Below are 14,697 nucleotides of genomic sequence, written 5' to 3' on the forward strand. Positions count from 1 at the left end.
ACCTATTTTAATGTGTGAACATTTAGCTTTTCTCTGCTGTGAAAGTGGAAAGAGACCGAATTAAGAGTTATAGATAATAAATGATATCTTTCCCAAGATAGAGGAGGAAAGTGATATCTTTCCTCATCTTCTGCAAGGCTCATGGCTGATGGTCCTATAACAAAACACAGATTAACAGGAGAAAAGTTTATAAATGTATCTACCTTTTTCTTTTTTTTTAATTTCTTTTTTTCATATGTGCATATACAATGTTTGGGTCATTCCTTTTTTTTTTTAAACCAAAGTTATCTTTTAAGTAACTTAGAACCCAAACCAGTTTTTTTTTTTTTAATGACTTAACCTTGGATGAAACAGATGTTCTCAAAAGAGAAGAAAAAAGATATAGCCCTTGCCAGATCCAGAATCATCTCAATGGGTGCCTGAAGAAAGAAAGATACAAATAACCCCCTGAGAGCTGGTAATTCTAGGTACATTGGTTCCAAATGGGGTGCAACCTAGATTCTGTCTGGCCATATTCTTGCAATCCCCATCCTGAAGTTGGCTGTTGCACATGCAAAACTGACAACTCATGTGCTCTGACAGGTGGAAAGCCAAGTCAAGTTCCAGGCACCCAAAATGAGACAAATAAAGAAAAAGCTATCTATAGGGGGAAAGGATCGGTAACAAATGGGTACCCCTAAACCAGAGAGTCACAGTCAAAATAAGTGTTTTTCTCCTGTTAACATGAATTTGGAAAAAACAAGAGGAAACTTCTGCCTTCCTCTTTCAACTAGGCACTACAGTAATTCTGGAAGCTTCCCTGGGTAAGAATTTTTATTCCATTGGCTTTCAGTCAGTTGTCTCAGGATCTCACATGCAGTCTCCAGAACAAGTGGGGTGTCTATACATCTCCAGACCTGAACAAAGGCTTCTTTATGTTTACCTTCCCTGCTAGGTCTGAAACCAACCTCTTTGTACATTGGAGATTCCCCAGAAACATAGTGCACATCAGGAGTTGAAGTCCTGAAGCTCTGGCTTGACTGCCAACAGCTACAAAGGGGAAGTTTATCTGAACTGGTGGGCACCAGAAACTGTAGGAGAGGAGAAGTGAGATCTTTTCCTCACCCCCTGCAAACCTGTGGGGTTTTATGCTTAGGTGAACAGTCATACAGAAGTATAATTGGAGGATAAAGGGGCATGATCTACTAGCCATAAACTAGGGGGGACCTTAGCAAGGCCTGTTTGTCCATATTCTTCTCTGCATCCCTGTATCTTCAGAGAAAAGGACATTCCTTTCCTCCGGGTATAAGGAGGGCACCTCTGGAATAAAGTTTTATGATCTAGTTCAGGGGAAAGACAGCTAGGTTTTATGACCTGCTTCAGGGGAAAGAAGAAGGAGGAAGGAGACAGTGACCTTTCTGCTTCCGTTGTCTCATATTTTGGGCTAGTATGTACTAAATTCCATCACTAACTTCTCAAATACTTCTTTTGAAACTGGAGTTTTGGATCCAAGGTCCAAAAATCCTAAGATTCTATATGCCAGGTCTGCACACATGCCCCTATACACCAAATAAAGAGGAATGGTGAAGGCAGAGAAAGGAGGTATATTACATGGCTCAGGGCATACTGTGGGAAGCTATAGTTTTAAACAGACAAAAGAACTAGACGCAGGGGACAAAGGTAAACATAGTTAAACAACCCCAGGCACAGGTACGATCTGGTTGACCATGATCTCAGTCCAAGGGTTCTCAGAGGGGTTCCAGAGAAGATGCTATTGCTGTCATCACTTGAGGGGAGTGATCTAGTTCCCATGAGGTGATTATTCCTGTTCCAGGATGCAGCCTCATCATTATAGGTAATTGTCCTCATTTGGAGGGGTGGTCTGTCCCATACATTCCACTGTTCCTTATGGGAAGTTTTAGCCCTTTGTCATAAAGATGCTATCAATTCTGTCCTTTGTGGAATCCAAGGTGATTGTAAAGTGACTGTAAAGAGAGTAGCTTAGAGCAAAAACAGATACAAAATCGAGACAAAAATGCCAAGCTTTTCTTGTTTTTAGTTAATTTGTGGGCTTAAGTAAGGAGTCCCTGCTTTTCAGCAAAAGCAACTTGAGCACCTCTTAACATTTTCATGTTTGAAATTAGTCAATTTGTGTCCTAAGAATTCATGGAATTTTCTATTTAATCAGTTGCAAAGCTTGGCTTGGTTTTTACAAACATTCTGCAGAAGATTACACATTTTCAAAATGTACCTTGCTCAGAGAGAAGCACATGGCATCAGCCTGGAACACCGGCCTCCAGGTCTATCCAAATCTTTCCCACTTTCCCATGCCCAGGACACCTGTTTGCTTCCTGGGAATACCTTCTCTAACTCTAGCCCACTAAGATGCTCTTACTTTTGCCTTTGCAGAATGGGGTCTAGACATGTATCTGTCTTTGTACTTTTGTTTTATTCTGCTTTATATTGTAGTTACTGGTTTTGAATCTTCTAGTAATGCATTTCTTTAGGACAGGGCACACAGCCTATTGCTTTTGAGCATCACCTGAGCACTTGGTGTGTACTCAACAATTACTGAATTGTTAACAAGCTCAGTCTTCCAACTATTCTTCATCAGTCCCTTCCAACTTTGTGCACAGCCTTCTGTGGGGCACTGATAGGAGGATATGAGTTGATTCTAGCCCCTGAGGCACTTAAAATCTCTGAAGGGGAAGCAGGTACAGAGTGATTTTATAGCAGACATCTTGGAGTTACTAATAACTTGGTGAGGAGGGACCCAATGCCAAAGGCTGGGAAGGTTTAATGCTTAACTTTGAAGGGCTGAAGCCCCCAGACATTGTACGAAAGAACTCAGCCTGATGCCTTGGCCAGAAGCCTTAGGGCAGTAGGAGCTGGTAAGGAGGGTGTTCTGCTGGAAAGAACTAAATTATCCCATGGGTCACCAATTGATTTATTTGTTAATTGCGTGGCCCAGCTTTGGGCTTTAAATCTATAGAAATCATTTCATCCTTTATTAAATACTGCACTGAATCTCACTCTTTGTTCTGCAAAGCAATACACAATATACCAGTGAAACTTGAATTTACACTACAATAGTTATGCTACTAATGACCTTCCAAATGCCACTAATACCACACATGTTCTTCTTCATGGTTGGATCTGAAACTGTCAGTGAATTCTCTGGCCATCGACCTCCCTTTGACACAGGAGCAGACCCCCATGCCCATGCCCGCCCCCAGCCTCCCCCATCATTCCATGATTTCATTTCTAAATCACTTACTCTTTGGAGACCCCAATTCCTTTACACCTACTCTTTTTATTTGGTGGACAATACTTTATTTGGAAATGTTCCCTCCTGCAATTACAAATCTTGTTAGCCATCCTCCTCCTCTCCCTAGGGGGGACTATGGGCTTTAATTAATTAATGTGGTTAAACCGCTTTGAGGTGCCAGGCTGAAAGGTGCTATATAAGTGCAAATTATTATTATTATGGCTGCTGACATCCCATGGGGGCAAAGGCCTCAGTCCTATACATCTAGAGATCTGAACAAAGGCTTCTTCATCTTCACCTTCCCTGCTAGGTCTGAAATGGCTGGTTCAATGGTCTAGGAGCAAATCTGTTACCATCTCAACAGCAATCAACTAATTAATCCTCATTATGTTAGCTTCCGTTTCCTTCTTCCAAGCAGCATGGTCCTGTTTCACTTCACAAACTACGCCCCCATCAGCTTTAGACAAAGGTCACAGTATCCCTATGGCCTCTGTTGACCTAAAAGGAAAAAAAGAGAGAAAGAGAAAAAGTTTGAAGAAAAAAAAAAGTCATGAAACACACTAATGTCCCACCAGCAATCTAAATAAAATTTCCCTACAGCAGCAGTCCTTTTCCATACCTGTTACCCATCCAGCTGACCATTTTGCACACTGGAGACACCCAGAAATAGTACAGGCGAAGGGGAGGGGACATTTGAGATCTCAAAGCTCTGGTTTGACTGCCAACAGCTATAGACAAAGAGGAAGTCCATCTGTACTGGGTGGGAAAAGGTCATCCAAGCATTCAGGAGCCCCTTTCTGGCTTTCTCTACTATCCCCAAGTTTGCCCTGAGAAAGCCAGCTGCCATCTGTAGTCAGGAAGCCTTCACAAAGGCCGGAGACCATGATTTAGATGTTTTGTGCTACACCTAGCACACCACAGCCCTTAACAAATGCCCAGTACTTCCACTATGATGGTAGCCATTGAAATTAGCCCTGTGGGGGAGACTTGGCCTCTCATAGGGATGCTGCTGACCAAAACACTCCTTACAAGGTTGTGCCTCAGCCCCTTTGTTAGGGTGGATGTGGGCAAACCTCAGGGGGTCATGTCTTCATCTGCCTTCATTTATTCTCCCTATTGAAGGGCTCCTTCAGAACATCGGTCAGTCTCTGTGGGAAATGATTTGGAGAGCAACAAAAGAACTTGGGCCCTTGGGCGGGGGGGGGGGGGGGGGGCTTCAGAATTCAGTAAACATCTGGACATGGAAGGCCAGGTTCTCAAGCAGTCTAGCTGGGGAGATGTCAAAAGAGAGAAAGAACTGTGTATGCAATGCAAGCTCTTAGTTCTGTGGCGACATTTGTTGTCAAAAGACACAGACGCCCCAGTAGGTAGACAGAAGACTTTTCAAAAGCTCCTCTATTTGTCAGTTTTGTGAGGGCAGTTCACTGTTTGTCAGTTCTCATGGCATGTGTGAGGAAATGGAGGTTTCGCATGGTTAGTGAGCAGCATGTAATGGATGTTCTGATTCTGTATGTATTATAAATAACCCAAGGTTGCATAAGCCTATCCTGGTAGCTATTATTAAGCATTTCTGTTACCCTTGAGGTTTGTAAAGCACTTACTAGTCAAAGTGACTTATTGGATTCTTGGGGAGAGCAAAATTTTAATTGACAAAACAAACAAACAACATTAATTACTAAGAGACTAAGTGATTTACATCTTATCACATGGTGAGATTCAGGACCTGAACTCTTGACTTTCAATGTTCCCTTTATTGTTGAGTCAATCCATTTAGAACACATTAGTCAGCATGATTCAACATTTGTCACTAATAAGCATTAGTGATGGAACTAATCAGTATTCTCCAGTATCCCCAAATCTGTCTTCAAACAGTAAAAGAAACTGGCCTCTGTCAAGAAACAATGGAGTGCAGTTTTTGTTAGTATTCAGAAGCAGAATCCAGTTCAAGCTCCACATGTTCTCAGGAGTCTCCCTCAGGGATACTAGTTGGAATGAATCTATTCTTTATCCTTCCCTATCTCACTGGTTGAAGCTTGGTACAGGTGTCACAATTCGCTTTTGATTAAGCTTACCTAACTACATCTTCCCTAAATAGATTTTAAGCTACTAAAAGTTAGGGACTTGTTGTTCTCCATGCTTTGCAAATAATAGATGCTCAATAAATACTTGCTGAACTGAACTAACATGGAACTTAAATCATATTCCAGAAAGAACACCAAGTCCTCTTGGAAGGGATTTTCAGAGAAAAATCAACAACCTGAATTGATTTAACATCTTTTGGTATTATTACTTGGGCATTTTTGCAAATGTAAACTGTTAACTCTGCTAATGGCTTCCAGGTTCTAAAAGAGGAGAGTGGATCCATTCTAACTATAGTCCAGGTCTTGGAATAAATTTTTTCTCTATAACCTTATTTCAACCGATATTTTGTTCCATGTTTGAAAAAAAATAAAAAGTGTAGGCAGGAAAAACATTTGGGAAAAAAATGTGTTTAGTCTATGACTTTGGACCCAAGTTCATACCCTACTTTGTGCTATAAGTGTTAGTAGCTCTCATCCAAGTTTCTTTCTCACATATTTGCAACACACAACTAAAGTTCCTGCCTGAGGGAGATTCCGTTTTGGATACGGGGTGGGGTAAGATTTTTTGGGTACTTATCCTTGGTGGAGTAACTGAAGGTGATACACTACTCGTCTGCTCTAGACTCTGGAACTAAAAACAGAACATTTTTAACACATACGATATTTATGCTGTATTTCAATATAACTCTATTACTCAAAAGCTCAGTCCCAGGGTCTGTACTATTGCATCAGGGGACGAGTCTTACAAATGGGCTCCTCTAAAAGGGCTGTGGCACTAAATGTTCATTCTCTTCCTTTTTCTCATGTTAATAGAGCCCCCAAATTTATCTGGGCACATAACCATATTAATAACTACATTTTCTGTCTTTCTTGTCATATAGCTACAGACTGGCCAACATGACATAAGCAGAAATAAAGTGGTCAGTGTCCTTAAAGGGAGGCAGATGCTTTCCCTCTTACTGCCATTCTCTATTCCACACAAATCCTGCTGCCTGGATGGAGGACATGATGCTGAGGCATTCTGAAGACACTGACAATAATAGCTACGTCCTCAGTTCAATGGAGCAACAGCTAATAGATTGGTTCCCTGAACAAAAATATAAATCCCAGCTGCCACACCAGCTCAAAACTGCATTCCTTTACAGTGCTAAGAGAGAAATAAATAAGCTTCTATCTTCTACACTACTATTAGTTTAGGTAGTGGTTACACCCAGTCAAACTCATAACCTAACTGCTCTCAGGAAATTTCTTGAAGGATCTTTATATAACAGTGTGACTGACCTATTTTTGCTTAAAATTTCAAGAGTCAAGATTCAGGATGGGTATGGAGTATGTAGACAGAGGCCTACAAAGCTTGAGAGATAAGTGTCTATAGGGACTGCCATGATGAAAGAGTAGAGGGTCCAAACCCATTTCTGATTTTCTAAAATCTTAGGCTCAGGCTGAATATTTGGAAAAGGCTACAAACCCAATTTTGAGGCAGTGAATCTCACTTTACCTTTTTGGAATTCAGTTTACTCACCTGAAGAGCAAGGTGATGGATAAGACTAAAAGCTCTCTTTTTGGAAAATATATCTAAGTTGACATTAGGAGCAGTGAAGTAATTTTTATCAGTAATCATCCAGGTACATGTATGGAACATATACTGTGCAGAAGACCCATCCATGAAGACTGCATAAGAAAACTGGCCAGAGGAACATGACAACAAACATATAATTATGTGCAGCTGCTTAGAAATTGGTTCACTACCTTCAGGGGGAGTATAAATTGATAATCCTCTTTAAAGAGCAATTTGGGAATAATAGTAAAGATGAAAATGTATATAACCTCTGACAAGTCATTCCATTTCTGATATATACCAAGAGAAACCCTCATACCTGTCTATCAAGAGACATGTACAAAGAGATTTATTGTTACAAATAATCAAAATTTCCATAAATAAGGGGGTATATTACATTTAGTATATTTATACAATGGAAGTGGATACCTAAAGTGAAAGAACATGATCTGAGTGTGTCAATGTAAAAACACGTCTAAGGACAAAAGCAAGGTGTGAAATAATGTGGCTGATAAACCATTTATACAAATTTTAGAATTCACTCAAAACAAATCAATATATTATATATGGATTCACATATAGGTAGAAAATTTTTTAAGAATGGAGGGGAAGGAAATACACCAAATTGGAGAGCTTTTACTTTTGTTGGTGAAGGAGGATTAGATTAGGGACAAAGGTATATACAAAGGGGTTTTGAACTTTGTCAAATTATAGTTCTGTAATTTAAAAAAAGTCTGAAGCCAATGGCAGAAAAATTTCAACATGTGTTAATTCTGATGTTAGATTCATGAAATATTAACATTTTATGATTTTCTATACTATTCTGTATTAAAAATATTTTTCAAGCTGGGGGTATGTATAGCTCAGTGGTAGAGCATTTGCCTAGTATATGCATGGCCCTAGGTTCTACAATGATAAGGAGATCTTTCTGTGAGGCTAATAATCAGGAAGTGAACAAGGCAGTGTGTGAAGATGTCATGGAGAAAAGGGAGATGAAGTGAAAGTTAAGAGAGAGGAGCACTGGGCAGGTGAGCAGCCTTTCTCATTTTTCCATACCTAGAGGCCTGGATGAGTTTTCTAAGGCAGCAGTGGTACCTGGAAGGCCAGGGACAATGTAACAGGTCTGCCCTTCTCTCCATGACCTTTGAGGAGAGTTTGTGCTCTTTTCACCCTTGAATCCCAGGGCTTTCTGCCCAGGCTTCCACAAGAATGCCAGGCTATGTCAGGTGTGTGGGAGGTATTTACCATGCAGACACCTCCATACCTGGATGGAAACAGACTGAGAATCTTCTGGGTCACTTTGAGTCCACCAGGCAGAAAACATTTGGGTGGTTATTGATTCAAACTGAAATCTGAGCAGTTCAGATGGAAATGTTTAGGGGGAAAGAGTTTTTCAATAAATCATTCAGTTGGCTCAGTGGCTAAGAAAATGGGGTAGGAGAATTTAACCAAAGTTTGTGACAAGGGAACAAGTAGAGAAGATTAATGTCTTCACTGAAACACTTCAAAAGGTGACCAAACCATTCTTGATTATAAAAGCAAAGCCAGAAAGATGAGGCACACAGTTTTCCAGCTCTTAAAACAACAACAACAACAACAACAAACCACTTGATTTCTTGGTTTTCTGATTTCTCTGGAGTCCCTATCTTAAGTGGTTAAAGCTAGTTTTAGGTCCACACCCCCTAAGTGTTGTGCTGCTTATTCAATCCTAAATTAGTAGAAGACAGCATCAGAATTCAATTCCAACCTCACACCTGACCCTAGTTTTATAAAAACAGTGTAAGAAACACACCTCTGGTCTTGCTGGGAAATGAAAGTATCTTCTGCCCTGCTCAAAACAACTTAACTTTCTGTTTTTTCAACCACTCCCTGGATTCCTGAGGAAAGGAGAATGTAAGGCAAAGGAGTAAACAGCAGGCCCTGCCGGTCCAGTCTCTCCATTCTCTGGCTAGCCAGACCCCTCCTTAGGTGCTGGCTCAAGGAAGACCTGGCACTGGCTTTCCCTGAACCTCCTGCAGCATCAGCAGCACAGCCTGGCTATTTCCCATTACAGTCCCAGCTGTGGTCTGGGTGGCACAACATTTGGGGCTTACTGAGGAGACAAAGGACACTACCAGAACAGATGTGTGTGGATTTGGAGTTCACAGTAAACTCTCCTTTCCCATTTGTAGCCAGCTGTTTTGGGGGCCTACCCCATTAAAACTGATCCCAAAAATCAACTTCTTGCTTTTACCTTGCCACCAGATGGGGCACCCCTCCACCTCACTCTGGCTAGCCGCCTCCTATGAGCTTTTTTACTGGCAGGCACTAGACCTTCCATGGGGGAGGAAAAGGAAAAATGAGTTCAGAGTTCCTTCTCACCCCCATCTTTCCCATTCCAGTAGTACAAAGGGCTGAACTCTCCCTCTGCCCCTACCTGGCCCCCTCTCAGAGGCTAAACCATCAGGAAACTGGTGGATGCTGTGTGCTCCCTCTCCTTAGGGGCCCAAGTATTTCCAGGGTCTAGAGCCTGGCCACGAGAGGCCAGGATCCCAGACAAACTCAGGGCAGACAAAGAAGATGCAAACAGGATGGTATTACCATGTTAATGGCCTGGGTGGGGTGGCCTCCTGAAGATGCCAAGAGGGTGGGTTTTCTTTCTTTCTTTCTTTTCTTTTTTTTTTTTTCTCAAAAGGAGAATAGTTCCGCTTTCTATTTTACTACAACAATAGCATGCACAGGCTCCTTCAAGTGTTTCAAAAAGCAGCCTGAGAAATCTCTCCGCCTGCCCTTTCATTGTCCCTCCATCCCAGTGAACAAAGAGGAGGGAGGAGTGTCCAGCCCTCAGTTGCTGCCTCTCAGCATTCTAATCCTTAAGAACCAGTGAGGGGAATGGCCTGTGGAGTTGGTCAATCGCATTTTGCCCTCACCTTTTATTCCCTCCCCGTGCCTGTGTACTCAGAGCGCTTCAGGTATTAGAAAAACTCCCAGTCAGTGGCCAGTAGAAATCTTGGGGCTTGCTGAGAGATAAAGGCACTGACAGTCTTGCCCCCAGGGTAGCCTGCACGGAGTGTTCTTTCCCACCACTCTAGCCTGGCTCTATCCAAGAGACTGAAGTCAAGCCACATGGCAGTGGCTCTACTCTTGGTTGGTAGCACAGGACCCACATCAGCCTCCCAGCTCTTCCCCTCTCTGTCTCTGTGCCCTGGAGATGTGAGTTGGAGATCCTACTCAGACCTCCAGGTGCCAGCTCCACAATAGCCCTGGACATCACGTAGAGTAGCCCTTCGTACCAGAAAAGTGTCTTGGCCTTGTCAGATGCTACCGCTGCAAGTTTACCAACCAGGGAGCAAGGGTTTTTCTGCTTTAAACCTGGGGAATTGGGCAGGTGTCTTATAGCTCAGTCTTCTGGTGGAGAAAGGGGAAAAATAAGCCTTTATGTTTCAGCATGTAGAGATCTCAAGGGTACATTTGTACTGAGCTAGAATGAATGATAAGTATATCACCTCCCAGGAGAAGTAGGTAAGACTGAAGCCAGAGGCCTTTAGATATCACTCAGACTGATTATGCAGCCCAAGTAAGGAAACAGATCATACTGAGGTCCTCATACACAAACTCATAACATGTGTGTGTACGTACACACACACACACACACACACACAACAAATTTCATGAAAAGATAAAATATGTGATATAATCTGATATCTTCCTATTTTTCCTCCTTTCCTTCCTTTCTTCCTAAAGTGCTCGTTGCAGTTCATCAATTTCATTGTATAGCTCACTAATGCGCACACTTTGTGAAGTCCTGAATCAACATTTTCATTTTCAAGTTGATAAAACTTGTGCCCTAGACATTTTCTCAAGATCACACCACAGCTGCACTGAAACCCAAGGGTTCTTTTCAATAAAGGAGGACCCCTCATTTTTCTGGGAAGCAAAGCTCCCCTTCTGCTGAAGACTCAGAAGCACATAGTAAGAGGGCAGGGAGTGTAAGAGGTTGTATTTAGCACATTGTTGACAGGAGTTAGATGGGTTCTGAGGCCTCCAGAGACCTCACAAAGGGAAGTGCAGGTGGGTAGTGGAACAGAGGAGACACCTTAGAAAGCAACCAGGTGAGGTTGTGAGGCTTCCTAGGCATTTTTATTTACTGGTTGGGGATCTTGCATTATAAGACATCTTCCTGAATTTTCCTCTTCCCTGGTCATACTGCTCCTTTGGTGATCCACCTTCTCTCCTGTTTTCTACCTTTTTTCTAATAGCCATTCTTTGCCAATTTTTGACCTATATTAATCCACTGTATTTACAGTTTCTATTTTTTCTAAATGATTTCCTCTTCTCTGTCAAAATCATGATTTTAGCAATGAGCCTCGGGAGCAACCCAGTGAATCTTGTTACTACAAATACCCCAACAGTATCCACATTGGACCAGGCTTAGAAATACTATTTATCAAGACAAGCATTGTATCAAGGCTTTCAATACAAGCCACCTGGATAAAACTGATTCTTTTCCTCTGAATTTATCTTGTGGTCTTCCACAGAAGTTCTTGAAATCTTCATCTAAATTTGTTATTTATTAGGCTTCTAATCTTTTAAGACAGCCTCTAAAAATGAAGAGCTCAAAGCTACACTGTGCACTGGGTAAATATAAACCTAGCTTTCTGATTGCTTATTAGTTATACACCCTTAAAGAGTATGTAACAAAAGGGCCTGTTGTTTGCTTTGCTTAATCTGGTCTTAAAATCTCTGCCTCTTTGTCAGAAAACAATATTTGCAATTGCTAAAAAAAAATATTTACCAAGGAACTTGGATAGTATAAGTCAAAGGCTAAGAGCCAAAGGTCAGAAGTTCTTACCCCAAATTTCTATGGACCTGAGAGTCCCCGCTGTGGAGATCAGCTGTACCAAACAAACATGCTGCTTGGCAAGTCCATTGAGAAGCAGACATTTTCAAAGGAGAAGAGCTGCAGCTTGTGTCTTAGTCAGAAGCAGGAACTATGCAGCCTGCCCACAAAATCCTGGCTGGGACTCTCTTCAATGCAATGTGTCTCCATGGGCTACTGCAGGGACTATCCTGTTTCACTAACCTGGGGGAAAACTTCAACTCACAAAATCCTACAGGGCAGATATTCCTTCTATACACAGCAATGACAACATGCTCCTTTAAAGTCAAGACCAGATGTTCACCTATGCATCTCTGGGTGGGGCCTCCTGCTTGACACTGGGGTCAGATGTGTATCCGGAGCACTTCTTAATCCATGAAGCAGTTTTAAACATTTGATCCTGTGGGCTGATTCTTCTAATTTAATGGTGTTTGATTTACTCCTGCATGCTAATTGTTTTCTGCAAAGACCTGGCAATTAGGAGACTTTCTTAACCACCAGAGTACCCAAGCATCTGGGAATGAACCATCACTGTTGATCAGTGAGTTCCAGGTTGTGACCGTGGGGTCACTTTGAGCAAGAATTCTGCTCCTTCCAAGTGTCAAACCCATATCACAAGGCCCATGTCAGCAAAGCCAGCAGACAGGCCTACTGAGACTTGAGCACAAGGAAAAGAAATGGAGTAACCATAAGGAGGCCAGGGAAATAGGGCTTCTGGAGCCATGGCACAGTCTCCTGTAGGCTGCAGGCCCAGATAGTGCTGCAGCTTTGAAGCAAGATGGGAGAGGCTCCTCCATAATAGTGTTATGCATTTACTGTCCAGTTTGCACCAAAGGATCTGTGAAGAAAACAGGTGACAGCATTCCTCAATTTCTTAGTTTGACCCTTGTTTTTCAGTTGTTCCATTGTGGATTTTTTTTTTTTTTTTTCAGTGCTGGAGTTGATACGCAGAGCTAGCACTTTGCCACTGAGCTATACACACACAGCCCTTCTGTTCTGTTACTAAATCCTATAGTTCTCCCTCATCCCCACCTCAATATGCTACCAAATTCTTACCACAACTGCCAATCTCATGATCTTGTAAGGGTAAATATAGCTGGCCAATTCACCTTGGCTTTGAGTCTGTCCTGAAATAGCTTCTAAAAGAACCACAGCAGTAATTACCACTAGCAATGGGCAGCACTGAGCACAATCAGCTTAAATAGATGGTTTAATCTAAGTCTCTCACCTTGAAGAACCAGGCCTTCCTCCTTGATGCTGTAGATAAATGAGGTGAAGGGAGCCAGAGGGGACTTGGCAATGAGAATCTGCATAGAAAGCATATTTTTCCAGAGTTAGACAGGGGTTAGGAATGAGCTTCTGTGTATTCCTCCTCCTGCTTTGACACAGAATGACTAGAAGTCATCATGTTTATTATTTAAAAAATACTTTAAAAGTAAATGTCTAAGTGGATGTTATCTTTTCAAAGTGGTCACCTTGGAAAGACATTTATTTCAAATATTCTGCCAATGAATACCATATTCTTGAACCAATTCTTCCAGAAATAAGACTCATTATTTTCTGTCACATTGTTAAATAGGATAAACCCAGTCTGATTCTTTAATTTTATCTATAAGCTTAGCTATTAGGAAAAAAAAAAAACCCTCAAAGCTACCCTTAAAATATTTGCCATTGCTGGAAATATTCAAAATAACTTCCTAAAGGCAAAGCAGTGGTAAATAAGGAGGAGGTCCCCATCCTTCACGAAGTCTGTAGTCACACTCTTTATCGTGTGACTATATTTTCTCTATCTTATTTTACAGTGCACATTCCATGGCCCTTGATTGTGGGGTAGATCTCAAGAAGCCTCAATTATTTCCATTTGTTCTCTTATGCTTCTGACAGTCAGAGAAAAATATGTCCAAGCTAGTCTGCTGTCTCAGGGTAGTAAGAGATACCTAGAATAGAGCTGGCCAACCAGGCTTAGCCTAAATACTTATTCCTCTGGAGACCCACATACATGTGAGATAAAGATTGTTTATACCATTAAACTTTTGGTGGTGGTGTGATAAAGCATGGTTGCAGCAACAGTTGATCCACACAGCAGCCAAAACAAAGTATCAGAAGTGTTCTGAGCAATGGGATTCTCCTAAGACAAACAGCTATTTGAAAGGAGATGGTCATTCGGTATTTAAAAAATCAGTGTCAATAACCCATTATCAGAACTCATGGTTCTACAGAACCTCTAAGAACTGGTGGACTATTCACCCAGCTGCTGAGGAGCAGAAATTAGATCGGACCCAAGGCTGTCTGACTCAAAAATTGGTTGCTCATAGACACAGTCTATTTATAAGTCAATCATGTATCTTTTATGTAAATAGAGTAGGACCTTCACTGAAGAGCATTTAGCACTTTGCTCCTAATATATTGCATTCATTTCATTTATTTCTTCAAAATTTGCTATAAAGCAAATTCTGATATCTTTCTCATTAAGTTAAACTATATGCTTAGGAATTAGGTTCTTTTCTTTTGATAAGGGACAGTAACATTAAATGTAAGTAAGGAAAAAAATTTATAACATATTTAACAAAGGACTAAAATCCTCACAGCATATGGAATTCATAAATAAATGTGTAAACATGCCGAAGGGGAAAAATGGCAAAGAACATATACAGATAATCAAATTTCTCCATTTATTTAACAAATATTTTCTGAATGTTTACCATGAATGCTACATGGTGCTAAGTTAGGGACAGAATGAAGAAGTATTTATTGAGTTCATGCTACATTGTTTAAAAAATGACTTATTTAGTATAGTTTCACTTTGTTAAAAAATGTATGCATACATACATAAATATATCTGGAATACGTATCAAGTGGTTATCAATGGGTGGTTGGATTGGTTTATTTAAAACATATAAAATAATGAAATGTTTTATAAAACATATAAAATAATGAAAACGTATAAAATAAT

General features: G+C 41.0%; 1 protein-coding gene across 8 annotated transcripts in view; it reads right to left on the reverse strand.

Moving 5' to 3' along the window:
* Positions 1-202: 202 nt before the first annotated feature.
* The window catches only part of Rad51b (RAD51 paralog B), a 574,154-nt gene continuing 559,659 nt past the window's right edge, over positions 203-14,697 (reverse strand). For 7 of the 8 annotated variants that reach the window (XM_074067715.1, XM_074067716.1, XM_074067719.1 and 4 more), the window contains 2 exons: positions 12,973-13,051; positions 203-3,745 (listed from right to left, as the gene is read on the reverse strand). In XM_074067715.1, the coding sequence (XP_073923816.1) occupies positions 3,729-3,745; positions 12,973-13,051 (96 nt within the window). In that variant the 3' untranslated portion in view covers positions 203-3,728. Of the gene's footprint in view, positions 3,746-12,972; positions 13,052-14,697 lie in introns of those variants that run through there. The other variant, XR_012446125.1, reaches the window with a different exon arrangement.

The sequence above is a fragment of the Castor canadensis genome, chromosome 3 (assembly GCF_047511655.1).
Source record: "Castor canadensis chromosome 3, mCasCan1.hap1v2, whole genome shotgun sequence".
Taxonomy (NCBI): Eukaryota; Metazoa; Chordata; class Mammalia; order Rodentia; family Castoridae; genus Castor; species Castor canadensis.